This window comes from Alexandromys fortis, unplaced genomic scaffold (genome assembly GCF_014885135.2).
Source record: "Alexandromys fortis isolate MF-2015 unplaced genomic scaffold, M_Fortis_MF-2015_v1.1 scaffold_17, whole genome shotgun sequence".
NCBI lineage: Eukaryota > Metazoa > Chordata > Mammalia > Rodentia > Cricetidae > Alexandromys > Alexandromys fortis.
Genome location: NW_026067896.1, coordinates 1,980,741 through 1,995,727, shown reverse-complemented (window position 1 = coordinate 1,995,727; position 14,987 = coordinate 1,980,741). Strand labels below are relative to the sequence as shown.

Genomic DNA, 14,987 nt, shown 5'->3' with positions numbered 1-14,987 from the left:
TAGGGTGGGAGGAGGGGGAGTAGGGTGGGAGGAGTGGGAGGGCAATGGGAGGCTGGGAGGAGGCGGAAACTTTTTTTTTCCTTTTCTCAATAAAAAAAAAAAAAGAAATTACCACAGGAAGAATTAGCAACTTGAGAAACAGAAAATGAAAAAGATTTAAGTAAGATTAAGCAAAGTTAATGAAAGAACAAGGTAGGAAGCCAGGAGCTGATTAAAAGACAGGAAAGAAAAACAGAAGTTCCAAAAATAAAGAGCAAAGACAAGAGACTGTGGGAGTCGTGTAGCCTCAAGTGTCATCTGCCAAGAATTACCTAGAACTAACAGGAAACAGCGCACACAACTCCATGAATCAGACAGCACAGAGAAACAGCTATACTTGGGGACAATTTACTACAAAAGAACATTTAACTAGTAGATTAAGTTTGAGAATTTATACATTTTAGATTTAAATTCCAACTTCGACACTTATTATTCTTATGACCTTGGGGAAGTTCTTAGCCCTTTAGCAACAAATTCTTCAGTGTGAAAGTAGAAATCAAATCACCCACCTCAAGTACTGACTTGAGAATGCAGAGACAATGCACGCAAATCTGTGGTTTAATAAGTACTCCCAGTGAAGTGCTGTGAATCTCCTTGACAAAAGTTAACATGTACTTGAAAGCAAACAAGTCCATATTCCCAGTTCTTGCAAAAACAGGAGCAATACCAGGATTTATCCAGAAGCCAGCAGTCAATCTGTGATATGCACATGTGACTTACTAAGAGATGCTTTGAAACTATCATGGTTGAAAACCACATCATTTTAAGTTAGCTTTTAATTTTTCCGAGGGACTGGACATATGAGGAAGACTCTGGACACTAACCACAGGGCTTCCATACCAGCTCCCTGGTGTTGTCTATTGCACTGCTTTGTTACAGAGAGGGAGGGTGGTGCACATTGTTAGTGCCAGCACTCTGGTGGCAGGGGATCTGTGATTCTGAAGCCAGCCTAGTCTATGTAGCATATTCCAGGCCAGCCAGAGATGTATAATGAGACTTGGTTTCAAAAAACAAAAGGGGCAAAGAAGAATAAAATACAATAATTGTCCAACTCAATGCCTATATGTTGGAAAATAATAAATATTAAGTATGTACCCATTAAAAACATGTAACTTAGGGTTGCTGAGTAGTATGTTGATAAAGTATGTGAACTGACAGCAAAGTCAACACTGATCCCTGGCCTGTGGTGTCCTGGAGTAGGGTTCCAGTGGACGGCGCATCGACTGTCCCTTCATGATGATGAGATCATCGGGAGTACAAGTGTAATCGAAACCTGGAGCCCTGCTCTGGGCTCACAGTGTTGCTAATATGAAGGTTTCTGATATGGGAAGAGCACGGGCACACTGATGACAAGAGGAGCAGAGCACCGCAGAGCTGCAGGGATGCATGGTCAAGGAAGCATCTGCAGTTTCCTGTGGCACAGCTTCTCTGCATTTCATGCTCCCGTGCAGTCGCTTCTCAAGGCAAGAACAGTTTTATTTCTATTAAGTTGAGCACACAGAGAAATCCAGGAAAAACAAAGGTACCCATTACATGGTAACTCAAAGTTAGAAAGTCATGAAGTGCATTTCGAGAAACATCATAAACCAAAAGACATGAGAAGTGAACACCTGGCCCAAAGGGGGAATTGTGGCTGAACTAAGCAGGCCCAGGCTGAGCCACAGCGGAAACACTCTTATAAACGGTGAAAACAATCACCATATTTTTATGTTATCCTTTACTACAGAGTTATCAAGGAGATGCATTTCAATTCAGGTGTGCGCACAATTCAATGTGACCACTACACAAATATTTTATTGAGAGGAAAGGAAACTTTAAGATATGTAAAACATGAACACCCAAGATGTAAAGCCAGATCCAGCCTTGCCACTTCCCATCACATGAGAACCATCTCAACCAGGCCTACTTCATGGAGACAAACCAGCCAAAGCCTCTGAAGGAACTCCTCCAGGAGCAGGTGTCTGACGCCTGCCTCTGAAACACTTGGCAAATGACTGCCACTCCTGCTGCCCAGCCCTGACTGCACTGCTTCCTGTAAGCTTTTTTACATAGTGTTTCCTGATGGTTAATTCTGGAATGTTTTGCATCAAAAGTCTTTCATATTTAGTTTTTTTTTTTTGTCAAATCAAATTAATTCAAATTAATAAATCCTCTGAGGGAATTCATTACATATCTCTAGAACAAAATCTGAGCAAAATCAACACTCTAATTTTCAGAAGAACTGACATGAGGCAGTGAAAAAAATAATTAAAGCCGGAATTAGTTTGCCTTCTGTTTCTCTAGCAGATCTAGGGATTGAACCAGGGCCATATGCAAACTCGGCAGGTGAACTCCATCTGCAGTTTTAAAGTAAATGAGCAAAAGGCCTCTCATCCTTGGTGGATCTCACTATCTGAATCTCTTCCTTCTAAAATGTCTTCAGTTCTTTTGGCCTGTTATAGAGTAACTCTACTTAAAAAAAAAATTATATCCAGGTCTCACTTATTAAAATGTCGTTAATTTATTAAAAATTCAAATATTATTTCCTCATCAAACCATTAATAAATTTCCCAGAAGAAATACTGTACTGGTTTCTGTACAAATGTCAATACTGTGTTTCTATTACCGATCACAGTCGAGACACCAGGATTTTGTGCTGGTCACACACTGCATAGTTATAGCAAACATCACTCGTACTATGAATGAGGGGAACAGCAATTCACAGCAGCTATGAAACCCTGTAAGGTTCCTACCCTTGTAATGATTTTTAAATGTTTCTTTTCAAAAGAATATTTCCATAACATGAAGTCTCAGGGTTGACATTCCCGTGAACACTGGACTTGGCAAACCACTGTTTAAGGAAATTCTTAATCTTGCACAGAAAGTTTAATGGCCTGTACCAAACTCCTTGGCAGCCATCTTTGTCTATCAACTTGTTACTTCAAATGTCTGCTTCGCAACCATTTTTACCCTCAGCATCCTATCAAGTATACTACTTCAATGAGTGCCCGAGGTTCCCGTGCAAGAGTTCACTCTTCTTCTTCTGACAGAATGCTGTCTGTTGACCTCTTTCTCATCTGGGAGAAGAGAAAAACTTCTCACCACTTAGGTCGCTGTGCTTCTTGATGTTTGGCATGAACAGGAGAGAGAAGTTGGTTGTGGAGACAAGAAATTTATCTTTCCCACCTGTTGTGAAGGTTAAGAGCAGGCAAAGTGGGCCATTGGAGAAGTTCACCCTACTGCCTGATTTGTAGAATTACAGAAACAGAACACCCCAGTCCTTGAGTCCTATTGTTTATTTTGCTAGAGTGCTTTGTTTCCAGAGGAAACCACCTCTTCTCTGCACTCACAAAACCACACAACCACCACCCCTGCCTCAGACCAGGGCTTCTCAGCAGGGAGCGCAGCAAGAGGGCACAGGAGCACACACTGGAAATACAAGGATAGTGTAGGTTGGTTTAATAACTGAAGTCATTTCTGACATTTAAAAGTTAGGACGTGGAGGTGAATAAGGTCCTGTGGAGAATATGTCAGTCCTGCACGATGAAGACGGGCGCTCAGACTAATCAGAGTCAAAACTGCTGCTGATAAATATTTCGGCAAAAAATTTCATTATGTGTTTCCCCATCTTTTCATCATTTAAGCAACAATAGCCCCAGAAATTTATATAAAGATCGAACTATGCCCGGTTCAAAACTGCTTCAGAGAATTGTACATAACAACACTACCACTGTGGCATTTAATACAGACCTATATAATTCTATCTGTAGCCTTTGCATATGAATCCTGGGTAAGTTTCTTTCTAATTATGTGTATCTGACTATGCGGCTATGAATTCTAATAGTTATGCCACAACATTCACACGGTAAAATATATATTACTGGATCTTATATTATCTTCCTTTGTATCTGAAAACTCAAGAATTTATTAAAAATAATATTGCATAAATATTCTATCATCTTTGTTTTTCTAACATTTCTTATATCCTATCCTTAATTTCACTTCAGGACATGCAATGGATCACTCCCAAGTGTTTGTTATACAAGATAAACAATGGAGCCCATCTGTCCTTACAGTGCTAAATCAAGAGCGGACTTCACGGCACACGGAAAGGAGGAAACTGAGGACAACGGCTCAAAACCAGTAAGCTGACAATAGTAACACCCTAATTCACAAGGTGACCCTAAGCACAGATAGCAAAAAAAGTGAAAAGATAGCCTCTTTTTCACTCAACCTCTAAGTTTCCGTAACCCCCAAACGACTTTTCCTGCACCCCAGCCTCTGCACAGTTCAAAGGAATAATAATACAGATCTCACTAGAGCCCCTTCAGGATCTTCTCAAATCTGTCAGCTTCCAAGGTGCTGAGGTCACTTTAACTTTCAACAGAGACAGAGGACTTCATCGTTATTTTACCTCTACTGGGTAAGGGATTTTCAAAAGCGCTTACCTCGGTGGTGGTTACTATGTCCGCGGACGGACTGCATGTGCTGGTGTCTGGTGGAGCTGTGCCAACACTGCTCCGAACGGGAGAACCAGGGACAGGGCCTGCCATGGTCTCTGGACAGACTGGAGATGAACTAAGATTGCCTCTCTTCTGAATCCGAGTCCAGACTTTACTCATTGTATCAGCCAATTCGTAAAACAGCTGGACCTAAGCAGAAGGGGAGGAGGAGAAGAGTCAAGCTTTCAAGAACTATCTAAAACCCACCAAAATACTAGATAGTAGAAAATTAACAAGCCCCAGAATAACCAGTACACCATGGTTCACGATTTATTTACACTAGCCTCAAACTCAAACAACGCACATTTCCACGGATGGAAGCAGTGTAATCAGCAGAGTGCGTTAGGAGACAATGGAACCAATAGAACTGGTGAGCAGGAGAAAGTGAGCACACGTCCCGGGAATGGGACTCCTTGGTGAACTACGGAACGATTCCTGTCCTCCTGCCCGGATAGTTTCCTTACCTAAATGTTCTCAATTTTTCTGAGATAAAAAATCTGAAACGTGATTTCTTTCAAGGCAAATGAAGAGAGTGATATAATATAGACTAGGAAAAGGAAAATATTACATTATGAGAATTCGAGAGATAGAAAACACAGCCAATCTACTTCCCCTGGGATATGTCATTCCAATATTCAGAGAAAGAGGAAAATCTGTTTAACTTGCAAATTGTTTGAGTTCTAAGATATTTATACAAGATTTCATAAATAAGCATTAATCATGGAATTTGCATGAGAGCATACTGGCATACACTGTGTAAAACAAGCCCAGGGGTACTGCAAACACAATACATAAGCAAATCCACAGCTGGGTACCATACTCTGATGGCCATTTTTAAAAAGTGAAATTGTCCTATTTATAAAAAGTTTCAGCCCCAGGACACATCCAGATGCTGAGGCTGGCTCCTCACGAGGGCAGAACAGATGCATGGAAATCCTGCTGCCAATGCCTCCTTAGCCAAAGCTGGGTGTGCTACACCACGTCCTTTGTGTAAGGAGTTCTGAGACCTTGGGTCATGAATATTTCTTGTTTGAAAATGATCCAATGGCTATAACTACTAAAGAAAACTTCATAAAAACAATACTTCAAATCATTTTCTAATTGACTTTAAGAGAGATTTTTCTCTTAAACGACTTTGCTGCAACCCAAATCCTTGAGAATCATTGGTTTTCTTTTTGTGAATAAGAACTGTCTAGCAAGGGGAGCATTAACCAAAGGAAATAAGTCCTACTCCTGAGGGTTGAGGATTATTTACTCAAGAGGCACAATACTGTTTTTATTGTTACTATTTCTAATTCCTTCAACTTTTATGTTTCTTTTTTTTTAAAATATTTATTTATTTATTACGTATACAATATTCTGTCTGTGTGTATGCTTGCAGGCCAGAAGAGGGCACCAGACCTCACTACAGATGGTTGTGAGCCACCATGTGGTTGCTGGGAATTGAACTCAGGACCTTTGGAAGAGCAGGCAATGCTCTTAACCTCTGAGCCATCTCTCCAGCCCAACTTTTATGTTTCTTAAACAATGTAAAAGCACATTATGTCTAACCTGGAAAACAATGACATAAATCTCAAATGTAATTTTTTTCAAATAAAAACTTATTAGCACATCACTTCTCCTCCCAAATAAAGTAAATATTTTGAGGATAAATGATGATTTTTTTCAACCATAGAGTTGAACTGAAGCATTGAGAACTAAAATGTGTTATTAAAAAGTCTAGCTAACCATTCTAAATATTACTGCATAGTAACAGAGACTCTGATTTTCTAATGCTAAGAATATAAAATTGAAATCCACTTTGGTAGTTTAGAAAAGAATATATAATATATATATGTATATATATTATATATATACACTATAATATCCAGCCATTTCAAGTAGTATCCCTAAAAAACAAAAGCTGGTGTCTTCAGAAACATAAAACCGACATTTATAGCATTATCTGTGATCGCTCAAAATTGGAAAACCTAAAATGTTTAATAACGAGCAGTGAACAAATTGAAGCAAAACCACATAATAGCTGGATGTGACTTAGCAATAAAGAGGACTGACATGTGTAAAATATGAATTAACCAAAATATGATTGAGCCGAATGAAACAAGCTGAACAAAATCACAACTGCATAATTTCATCTCCACAGATGTCTGAGGAAAAGGAAATGCAGTTTCAAAGAAATCAACTTTTGAGGATATTTTTTTGGATGGCTTAATGAGTGAAGGTATCCCAAACTTTTTTTTTTTTAAATGGGTTGTTATTCCTTGGAAACTACAGCTCCCAGACTTCTCCTGGATTACCGTCACCTGTGTGCGCGCTGGCCGCGCCCAGGTGAAGGTCATTCCTCCCAGATAACCTTGCGCCCCCCGTTAAAAGCGAAGGTCCACGAGGCTTCGCTCTCTTGGCCCCCCTCTTGGCCTCTCCCTTGCCCCCAACCCTTGTGTGTCTGCACGTCCCACCCCTTATTGTGTTCCCCTCTCCCCATTAAAGCGCACCCACGTGGGAGCCGCGTGTCCGTCTCTTCCTTTTGCGTCTCGTCTATCCTGTGTTTGTCCACACACCCACGCCCGCCGCCGTTTTTAAAGGAATAATATGGGTAACTTAAACACAGAGTTTATTGTATGCTATGTGTACTTTAGTGAAACTGAATTAAGACATAAATGAAAGATTAGAACCTATGAAGCAATATTCTATGAACTATGTGTGGGGACAAATGACTAGGCATGAAAATTTGACTGAACTACTGGCTAAATAAAAAAGTTTCATTCTTTAAATATTAATAGATGAAGAAAATTATACAGTAAAGAATGGAAGCTTATCTGTGAGATCGACCATGAAATGGATACCCACTGAGAACTAGAAAACGAAACCAGTAACTGCTATGAATATAGGACTTGATATGGATGGCTACTGAGATCTAGAACATGAAAGGGATGGCCACTAGAACATGAAAAACTCAGTTACCCAGTTAGAAAAAAAAATAAAGTTTGGGATACCTTTACTCATTAAGCCATCCGAATAAGTTGGTTATCCTCAAAAGTTGGTTATATTTCTTTGAAACCCCATTTCCTTTTCCTTTGACATCTGTGGAGATGAAATTATGCAGGGATGACATCTAGAACATGAAATCAGTGCCTGCTAACATTCTAGAACATCACAGGATGGCCACTGGGGTGTAGAACATGAAATGGATACCGAATGGGATCCAGGATATGATGGGATATCCATGAAGGTCTCGAACACAAGATGGAAAGCTGCTAAGGTCTACAAGATTACATAGATACCCACTGAGGTCTATGCCCACACTAACAACTTTAACAGTTATTCACTCAGCAGTCTGTCTCTACAAGGACCAAGGAAGCAGGGTGAAAACAAAAATGCCTTGTTTCATAAAAGGGGAGAGGGGAAGAGATAGGGAGGGAGGAGGCACAGAAGAGGGAAAATCTTGTACAAATTGCCTGTTTCAACTCTGAGCAACAAGTAAAGAGTTGACTGGTTAAAGAAGAGAAAAGAAACTAATTCCAGAGTTTGGGAATTGAAACAATACCAGACTCTTATTCTTGGTAACATGACAAACCAAACATTTTCATTTTTACATATTGTTATATTTTATTTTGGCATTGTTATTGTTATAATAAGGGAAAGCTAGGAAAGAAAACAAGACAAGTCTTATAAGCTCAGTTTCCTCAAAAACAGAGAACTGTTTTCAGAATGAACATGTTTGTGTGCTTCTCCCAGGTGTGGTGCACAGGAGAGAGTTACTTCAGCTGCTGTTATTCATGTCTCTGAAAAACGTGGTTTTGCCACTTGGTGGCTTGTCCTTGTGATTGTATACTTTACTCAGGGTATAAATTGTCTGATGCTCTGAGTAAGATTGGCCACTGCGTGAGCCTTTAATCTGCCTCATTTTTAGACCCAGTTCTCCCAGGTTCGTGCCGTGAACTAGAGCAGTAATCACAGCACTATGAAACCAAATTACATAGCATATAACACAGAAGAGCAGGGAGGTGTCAGGAAGCTGTATAAAGGCACTTGCAAACAGGACCGACAACCTGAGTTCCCTCTCCGTGCCAACATGGGGCAAGGACAGAAACAGCTCCTATAAGTTGTCTTCTTGCCGTGGCATGTATGTGCACCACAATAAATAAATAAATCAGTAAATTTTAAAAATAAGCAGGCAGAAAAGAACTGCCTTATACTGAAAAGAAAGTTTTATATATGAAATGATAGTAACTGAATTTGTTTAAACACTCCAAAAATTGGTTAATAACTACTAAAATTGGAATAGAGATTTATGAACATTGACCCACCAGATTAAAATAATATGCTAAAAAGATTGTTTTTATAAATAGTATTTTTGAATTCAATAGTATTCAACATTGATTGTATATGTGAAAAATATACAAAATATTTGAAGTTAAGAAATGTAAATTTCATGTTAACTAATGATTTACAGAAACTAAGATAGCCGGGCGATGGTGGCGCACGCCTTTAATCCCAGCACTCGGGAGGCAGAGGCAGGCGGATCTCTGTGAGTTCGAGACCAGCCTGGTCTACAGAGCTAGTTCCAGGACAGGCTCCAAAGCCACAGAGAAACCCTGTCTCNCCAAAAAAAAAAAAAAAAAAGAAACTAAGATAATATGAATTCATAGTAGTTGTAAAACTACTATAGCTGAATATAACATGATTGGCATATTACATCTGGAATGTTATGGGAATAGCAAGGACTTTTAATAAGAAACAATGTTCTTTTCTAATTTAAATAGCAATATGAAGAAAGAGTTTGTGAGAATCTGATTAAAAATTATACTTCAGTAGAACGCTCGCTTTAGTATACCCTCCAGTTAAATATTAAAAAAAAGTTCATCAGAATTTCAAAACATTACATCTAAAACTGATTTTATTCTACCAGCCAAAAGGTGAATTTATTTTATCATCAATACATTCTCATTATAAAACTTGACAGAACTTCAAAGCCATTCTTAATCTTATCACCACAATGTTGATGACCAGATTTTAAAGGGGAGGGGGGTAGAGTAAAACAGAAGAAAAGTCCTTTGCTAAAACAAATGAACATGTTTTAAAGACACTTAGCTTTTATAAATCAATGCACCAACCTGGGGATTAGAGCATTTTATCTCTAGTGGCTCCAGGTCAACGTGGAGACAGACGACAAAAGAATGCCTCCCATCTGGGCCTGGAGGAAGCAGCTTTTGCGATGTGACCGCTAGAGTAGAGGTGCATCCCATAGGGTCCACTAGGGAGCGCGTCACTTGCTTTCCAAGAAGGGTATATATGCTGAAATGGTGCAAGCTGATGGTCCAAGGAAATGCATCACCTGGAAGAGAACAAGGTAATTAACAGAATTATCTATCATTTCTATCTGAAAGGTAGCACTTGACACAGCAAAGGTGGGACCCCAGAGATTCAGGTATAAACAATTTATATAATACTTAAAATAATCAATTTAATTTTATGTTGTTGATATATTTCGATACCCTTCATTGTGTACATTACAAACAATATATGATCAGAATTAAATATAAGAGATAAAAGCAGAACAGAAGTCCCAAACCCTCTTTGCCCACTTTGGTGGATATAAATGTTCCTGCATTTGGAGGAGACTCTAGAATGGATAGCATTTAACGATGGGCAATGACATTGTATAGACAGGAGATCTGGCTGTGAGATGAGAGGGGAAAATGATATATCTATTATTGTGTATGTGGCAACCCACAGCAGAATTACATGGCATGCTATAAATAAATCCATACACCCATCGACATGATTCTTGACAAAAAAGTCAAAATTATACAATAGAAAAAAGAAAGCATTTTCAAAAAATAGTGCTGGTCTTACTGGATGTCAGCATGTAGAGAAAGCAAATCGATTAATATCTATCACTCTGCACAAAAACAAGTCCAAGTGGATCAAAGATATCAACATAAAGCTAGTTCCACTGAACCTGATACAAGAAAGTTGGGAATCGCCGTGAACTCACTGGCACAGGAGACTACTTCCTGAAAAGAACACCAATTGCTCAGGCGCTAAGATCGAAAATTAATAAACGAAACTTCATGAAACCGAAATGTTTCTGAAAAGCAAAGCATGCTGTCAATAGGACAAAAGGGCAGCCCATAGAGTGGGAAAAGACCTTCACCAACCTCACATCTGACAGAGGACTAATATCCAAAATATATAAAACATTCAAGAGCCTAGACTGCAACAAACCAAATAATCCAATTAAAAATGAGGAATCTCAAACAGTTGAGAAAACATCTAAGGAGTTATTCAACATTCTTTGCCAAAAACTAAACAACTCTTAGATTCCATCTAATATCTGTCAGAATGGATAAGATCAAAAACATAAATGACAGCTCATGCTGGTGAGGATGTGGAGCAAGGGGAACACTCCACTGCTGCTGGGAGAGAGGACCTATACAGCTAATTTGGAATTCAATGATAATTTCCCAAAAATATAGGACCCAGTTGTACCACTCCTGGGCATATAACCAAAGGATGCTCCAATATACCACAAGGACACTTGCTCAACTATGTTCATGGCACCATTATTCTTAATAGCCAGAAACTGGAAACAACCAAAATGTCCTTTGACAGAAGAATGGAGGAAAAAAAATATGGTACAATTACACAATGGAGTATTACTCAGCTGTTAAAAACAATGACCTCATGAAATCTGCAGGAAAATGGATGGAACTAGAAAAGAATATCCCTGAGTGAAGTAACCCAGACCCAGAAAGACACAGTATGTATTCACGCATAAGTGAATATTAGTTGTAATGGAGAACTATGGTACAATGCATAGCCCCAGGAAGACAACCATGGAATATACTCACTTATAAGTGGAATTAGCCATAAAGTAATCAGGAGAGTCATGCTATAATACACAGACCCAGAGAAGCTAAGCAACCAGAAGGGCTCAAGCAGAGATCATGAATCTCACTGTGAAGGAAAACAGAACAGACATTGCTGTGGGCTGGAGGGTAAAGATGGGAACGGGAGATAAGGTGGGGCAAGTGTGGCGGGAGAGAGAGGGCATCTCTGAGAAGAACACAGTGCAATGGAAACGCCCAGGAATCTAAGAGGGTGACCCTAGGTCAGACTCTTAGCAAAGGGGTACACAGAACCTGAACTCGCCATCTCCTTTAACCAGACAAGACTTCCAGGAGGAACTGGGACACCAACCTGGCCACAAATCCTTCAACATATAATTTGTCCAGTCTGCAAGTTATGCTGGGGTACTATGGTGATATTTAAGATAATCAGCAGTCTGACAACAGGGCAAAGCCAGTTCGGGCACCCTCTCCTCTATTGCTTAGAGTCTTAGCTGGTGTCAATCCTTGTGGATTCCTAGGAATTTCTCTAGGGCCAGTCTTATTGCTAGCCCCATAATGACCCCCTCAATCAAAATATCTCTTTCCTTGCTTTTATCTCTGTCCTTCCTCCATCTCAACTATCCCATTCCCTCAGGTTTTCCTCCTCCCTCCCTTCTTCCTCTCCTCTTTCAACCCTCCTTTTGCCCTCATCCCCATGCTCCCAATTTTGTCAGGCGATCTTGTCTATTTCCTCTTTCCAGGTGTTTTACTTAGGGATCAACTTGCTAGTTAGCTTCGAAAGGATCATGGACTATAGGCTCAATATCCTTTGCTTTATAGATAGTATCCCCGGCAACTGATGGAAGCAGAGGCAGAGACCTGCAGTGGAGCACTGGGATGAGCCCCCAAAGTCCAGCTGAAGAGTAGGAGGAGAGAGAATATGAGCCAAGAGGTCAAGACCATGATGGGGACACCACTGAAACAGTCTACCTGAGCTAATGGGAGCTTACCAACTCCAGCCAGACAGGGAAGAAACCAGCACAGATCCAAACTAGTCCCTCTGAATGTGGGTGACAGTTCTATGGCTGGGCAGACTGTGGGGCCACTGGCAGTGGCACCAGATTTATCCCTACTGCAGGTACTGGCTTTTTGGGAACCTACTCTATTGGATGGATATCTTACCTACATATAGTTAGGAGGACCTTGGACCTTCCACAAAGCAAAGTGCCGTACCATCTGAGGAATGGTTGTGGGGTGGGGGTGGAGGGTAGATGGTGGGAAAGGGAGAAGGGGAAGGGGTAGGAACTGGGATTGGTATGTAAAATGAAAAAAAAAAGATAGTTTGTTTCCTCTTTTTAAAAAAAAGAATTAAAAAAATTAAAAATAAAAAGATGTGCTGGGGTAAAGGTGACACAGAAATTGTGGGAGTGGCCAAACAATGGCTGATTCAGAGAGGGAGCTTCCTCCTGATGGCCAGGACTCAGAGGCAGGAAACCAAAGACCTATGATAGAAGCAAACATGCCCCGGGGGTGGGGAGAGGGGAGTCAACGAAATGATTCCTAACGATAATGTGCTATATTCATAGACTGTTGCTCAGCTGTCACCAAGAAAGACTCATCCAGCAACTGACAGACACAGATGCAGAGACTCACAGCTCGAGGAATCCTGCAGGAGATGGCAAAAAAGATGGTAGGAGCCAGAGGGTTCATGGACACCACAAGAAAACCCACAGAATCCACTAACCTGTGCTCCTGAACACCTGGGAAGCCTGCTCGGGACTGACCTAGGCACTCTGTACAACTGTTAGCTGTGTAGCCAGGTCCTATTGTGGGACTCCTAACAGTGGGTTCAGGGCTGCTCTCCTGAGTCTGCTATCTGTTTTGGGCAACCTTTACACCTACTGGGTTGCCTTGTCTGGGCTGAGTAGAAGAGAAGAAGCCTAGTGTCCCAACAACTTGATAAACCATGGCTGGAAGATATCCATGGGAGGGCTACCCTTTTCTGAAGAGAAACAGGGGAGGAAAAGTGTATGGGGGAGGGAAGGCTGGGAGGAGAGGATGAAGGGGAAACTGCAGTTGGCATATAAAAACAAAAAAAAATAAATAAATTATAATACAAATCCATGAACTTAAAATATATTTAATATATTAAGATTAGATAAATTATAAAAATTGTTAAAAATGAGCAGCATATATGCACGCCACAAAATTATCCAAAATGTCTTACAACTAAATGTAATATACAAAACTAAGAAAAATATCAAAGGGTAACAGGAAAAAAAGAAGGATGATCCTTTTCAGCAATAACCCAAAGGAGAGGTCCATGAGAAAAAGAGCCAATGAGGTGGCTGCAATGAACTTAAAATTGTTGTGCAGCCCTAAAGAATAAAGAAATATCTGAGAATTGAGAACAAATGCATAGATTGGGAGAAAATATTTAAGTGAGATAGCTAAAAAAGAATTCTAATTCCAAACACAAAACTATTAGAACTGAATAAGAATAAAATTCCATTCAGAAAGTAAAAGCCTTAGAAGGTATCACTGAAACAAGAAAGGTGCACAGATGGCATTTAAGCTTCACATCACATGTCACAAAGAACATGCAACTAAAGACAAGGAGAAAGATCCCATGTCTGTTGGAAAGACAACCACAACATGATGTGCTGCAGATGCAATGCATCGGAAGCAGGAATGCTCACTGCACTGCAAACAAAAATGACAAACCTCCTTTGAAGACATTTTTGACAATTTCTTACAAAAGTAAACATGGCATACATGATACAACAACCACACACTTCTGCAATTATCCAACGGAGTTAACATAAAAATATTACAGATATGTGAGTCTATTATTCACAAACTACCTTGATTTCAAAGTAACCATAATGTTTCTGGTTGATGAACAGATAAATTGTCCTACAGACAATGTAAGCTTAGTATAGAAAAGGGAAGAAGCTATTAACCATCAAAACGCACAGAAGAAATGTTAACTGCTCACTATCAAGGTAAAGAAACTGACATGGAAAGACTGTATGTCATATTATCTCAGGTCTAAGAAGGAAAAGCTAGGCGACAATAAATAGTAAGGTCATTGAGTGCCAGCTGTTGTAACAGATAAAGAAGCAGAGAGAATTCTCAGTGTAGTTCTGAGAATTCTGGGGGCAATGAAAATACTATGTATAAAAAGTTAATGGAAGAAATTTGTCATTATACATTTCTCTCAACTTCAAAACATATATCCCCAAAAGACAGTCCTAAAATAAACTATGGATTTTGAGGAACAAAGACGCCTCAATAGGCATCAATTATAGCCAATATAGCATTCCTGTCAGTGATGTTATCACGTGAGAGATGCATGTGAAGGGGCAGGGACCATATCAGACATTTCTGCAACTGTGTCTTAATTTTGTTGTGAACCTAAAATTAAGTGTCACAATAGTATCAAACACAGTTTACAAAGACTTTAAAATACAAAGATTAAAAAGGAAGAAAATGACCTGTGGTGTTGTTTGTGCTCTAACAAAGCTTGCCTGAGTATCAGAGGGCAGAGCTAGCCACTAGGTAACCATAGAGGTCTGGAGGTCAGTACAGACAGACAGGAAGTGACATGACTTGTCAGAGAGAGGAATACCAG

At 39.8% G+C, this 14,987-nt stretch overlaps 1 protein-coding gene across 6 annotated transcripts in view; it reads right to left on the bottom strand.

Moving 5' to 3' along the window:
• The window catches only part of Vps13b (vacuolar protein sorting 13 homolog B), a 399,494-nt gene that overhangs the window by 212,275 nt on the left and 172,232 nt on the right, over positions 1 to 14,987 (bottom strand). For all 6 annotated transcript variants that reach the window (XR_007595555.1, XM_050163211.1, XM_050163240.1 and 3 more), the window contains exons 24-25: positions 9,635 to 9,855; positions 4,467 to 4,670 (exon numbers count right to left, since the gene is read on the bottom strand). Coding sequence is in view for 5 of the 6 variants with exons in the window: in XM_050163211.1 (XP_050019168.1) it covers positions 4,467 to 4,670; positions 9,635 to 9,855 (425 nt within the window). In the remaining variant the exon portion in view is untranslated. The remainder of the gene's footprint in view (positions 1 to 4,466; positions 4,671 to 9,634; positions 9,856 to 14,987) is intronic.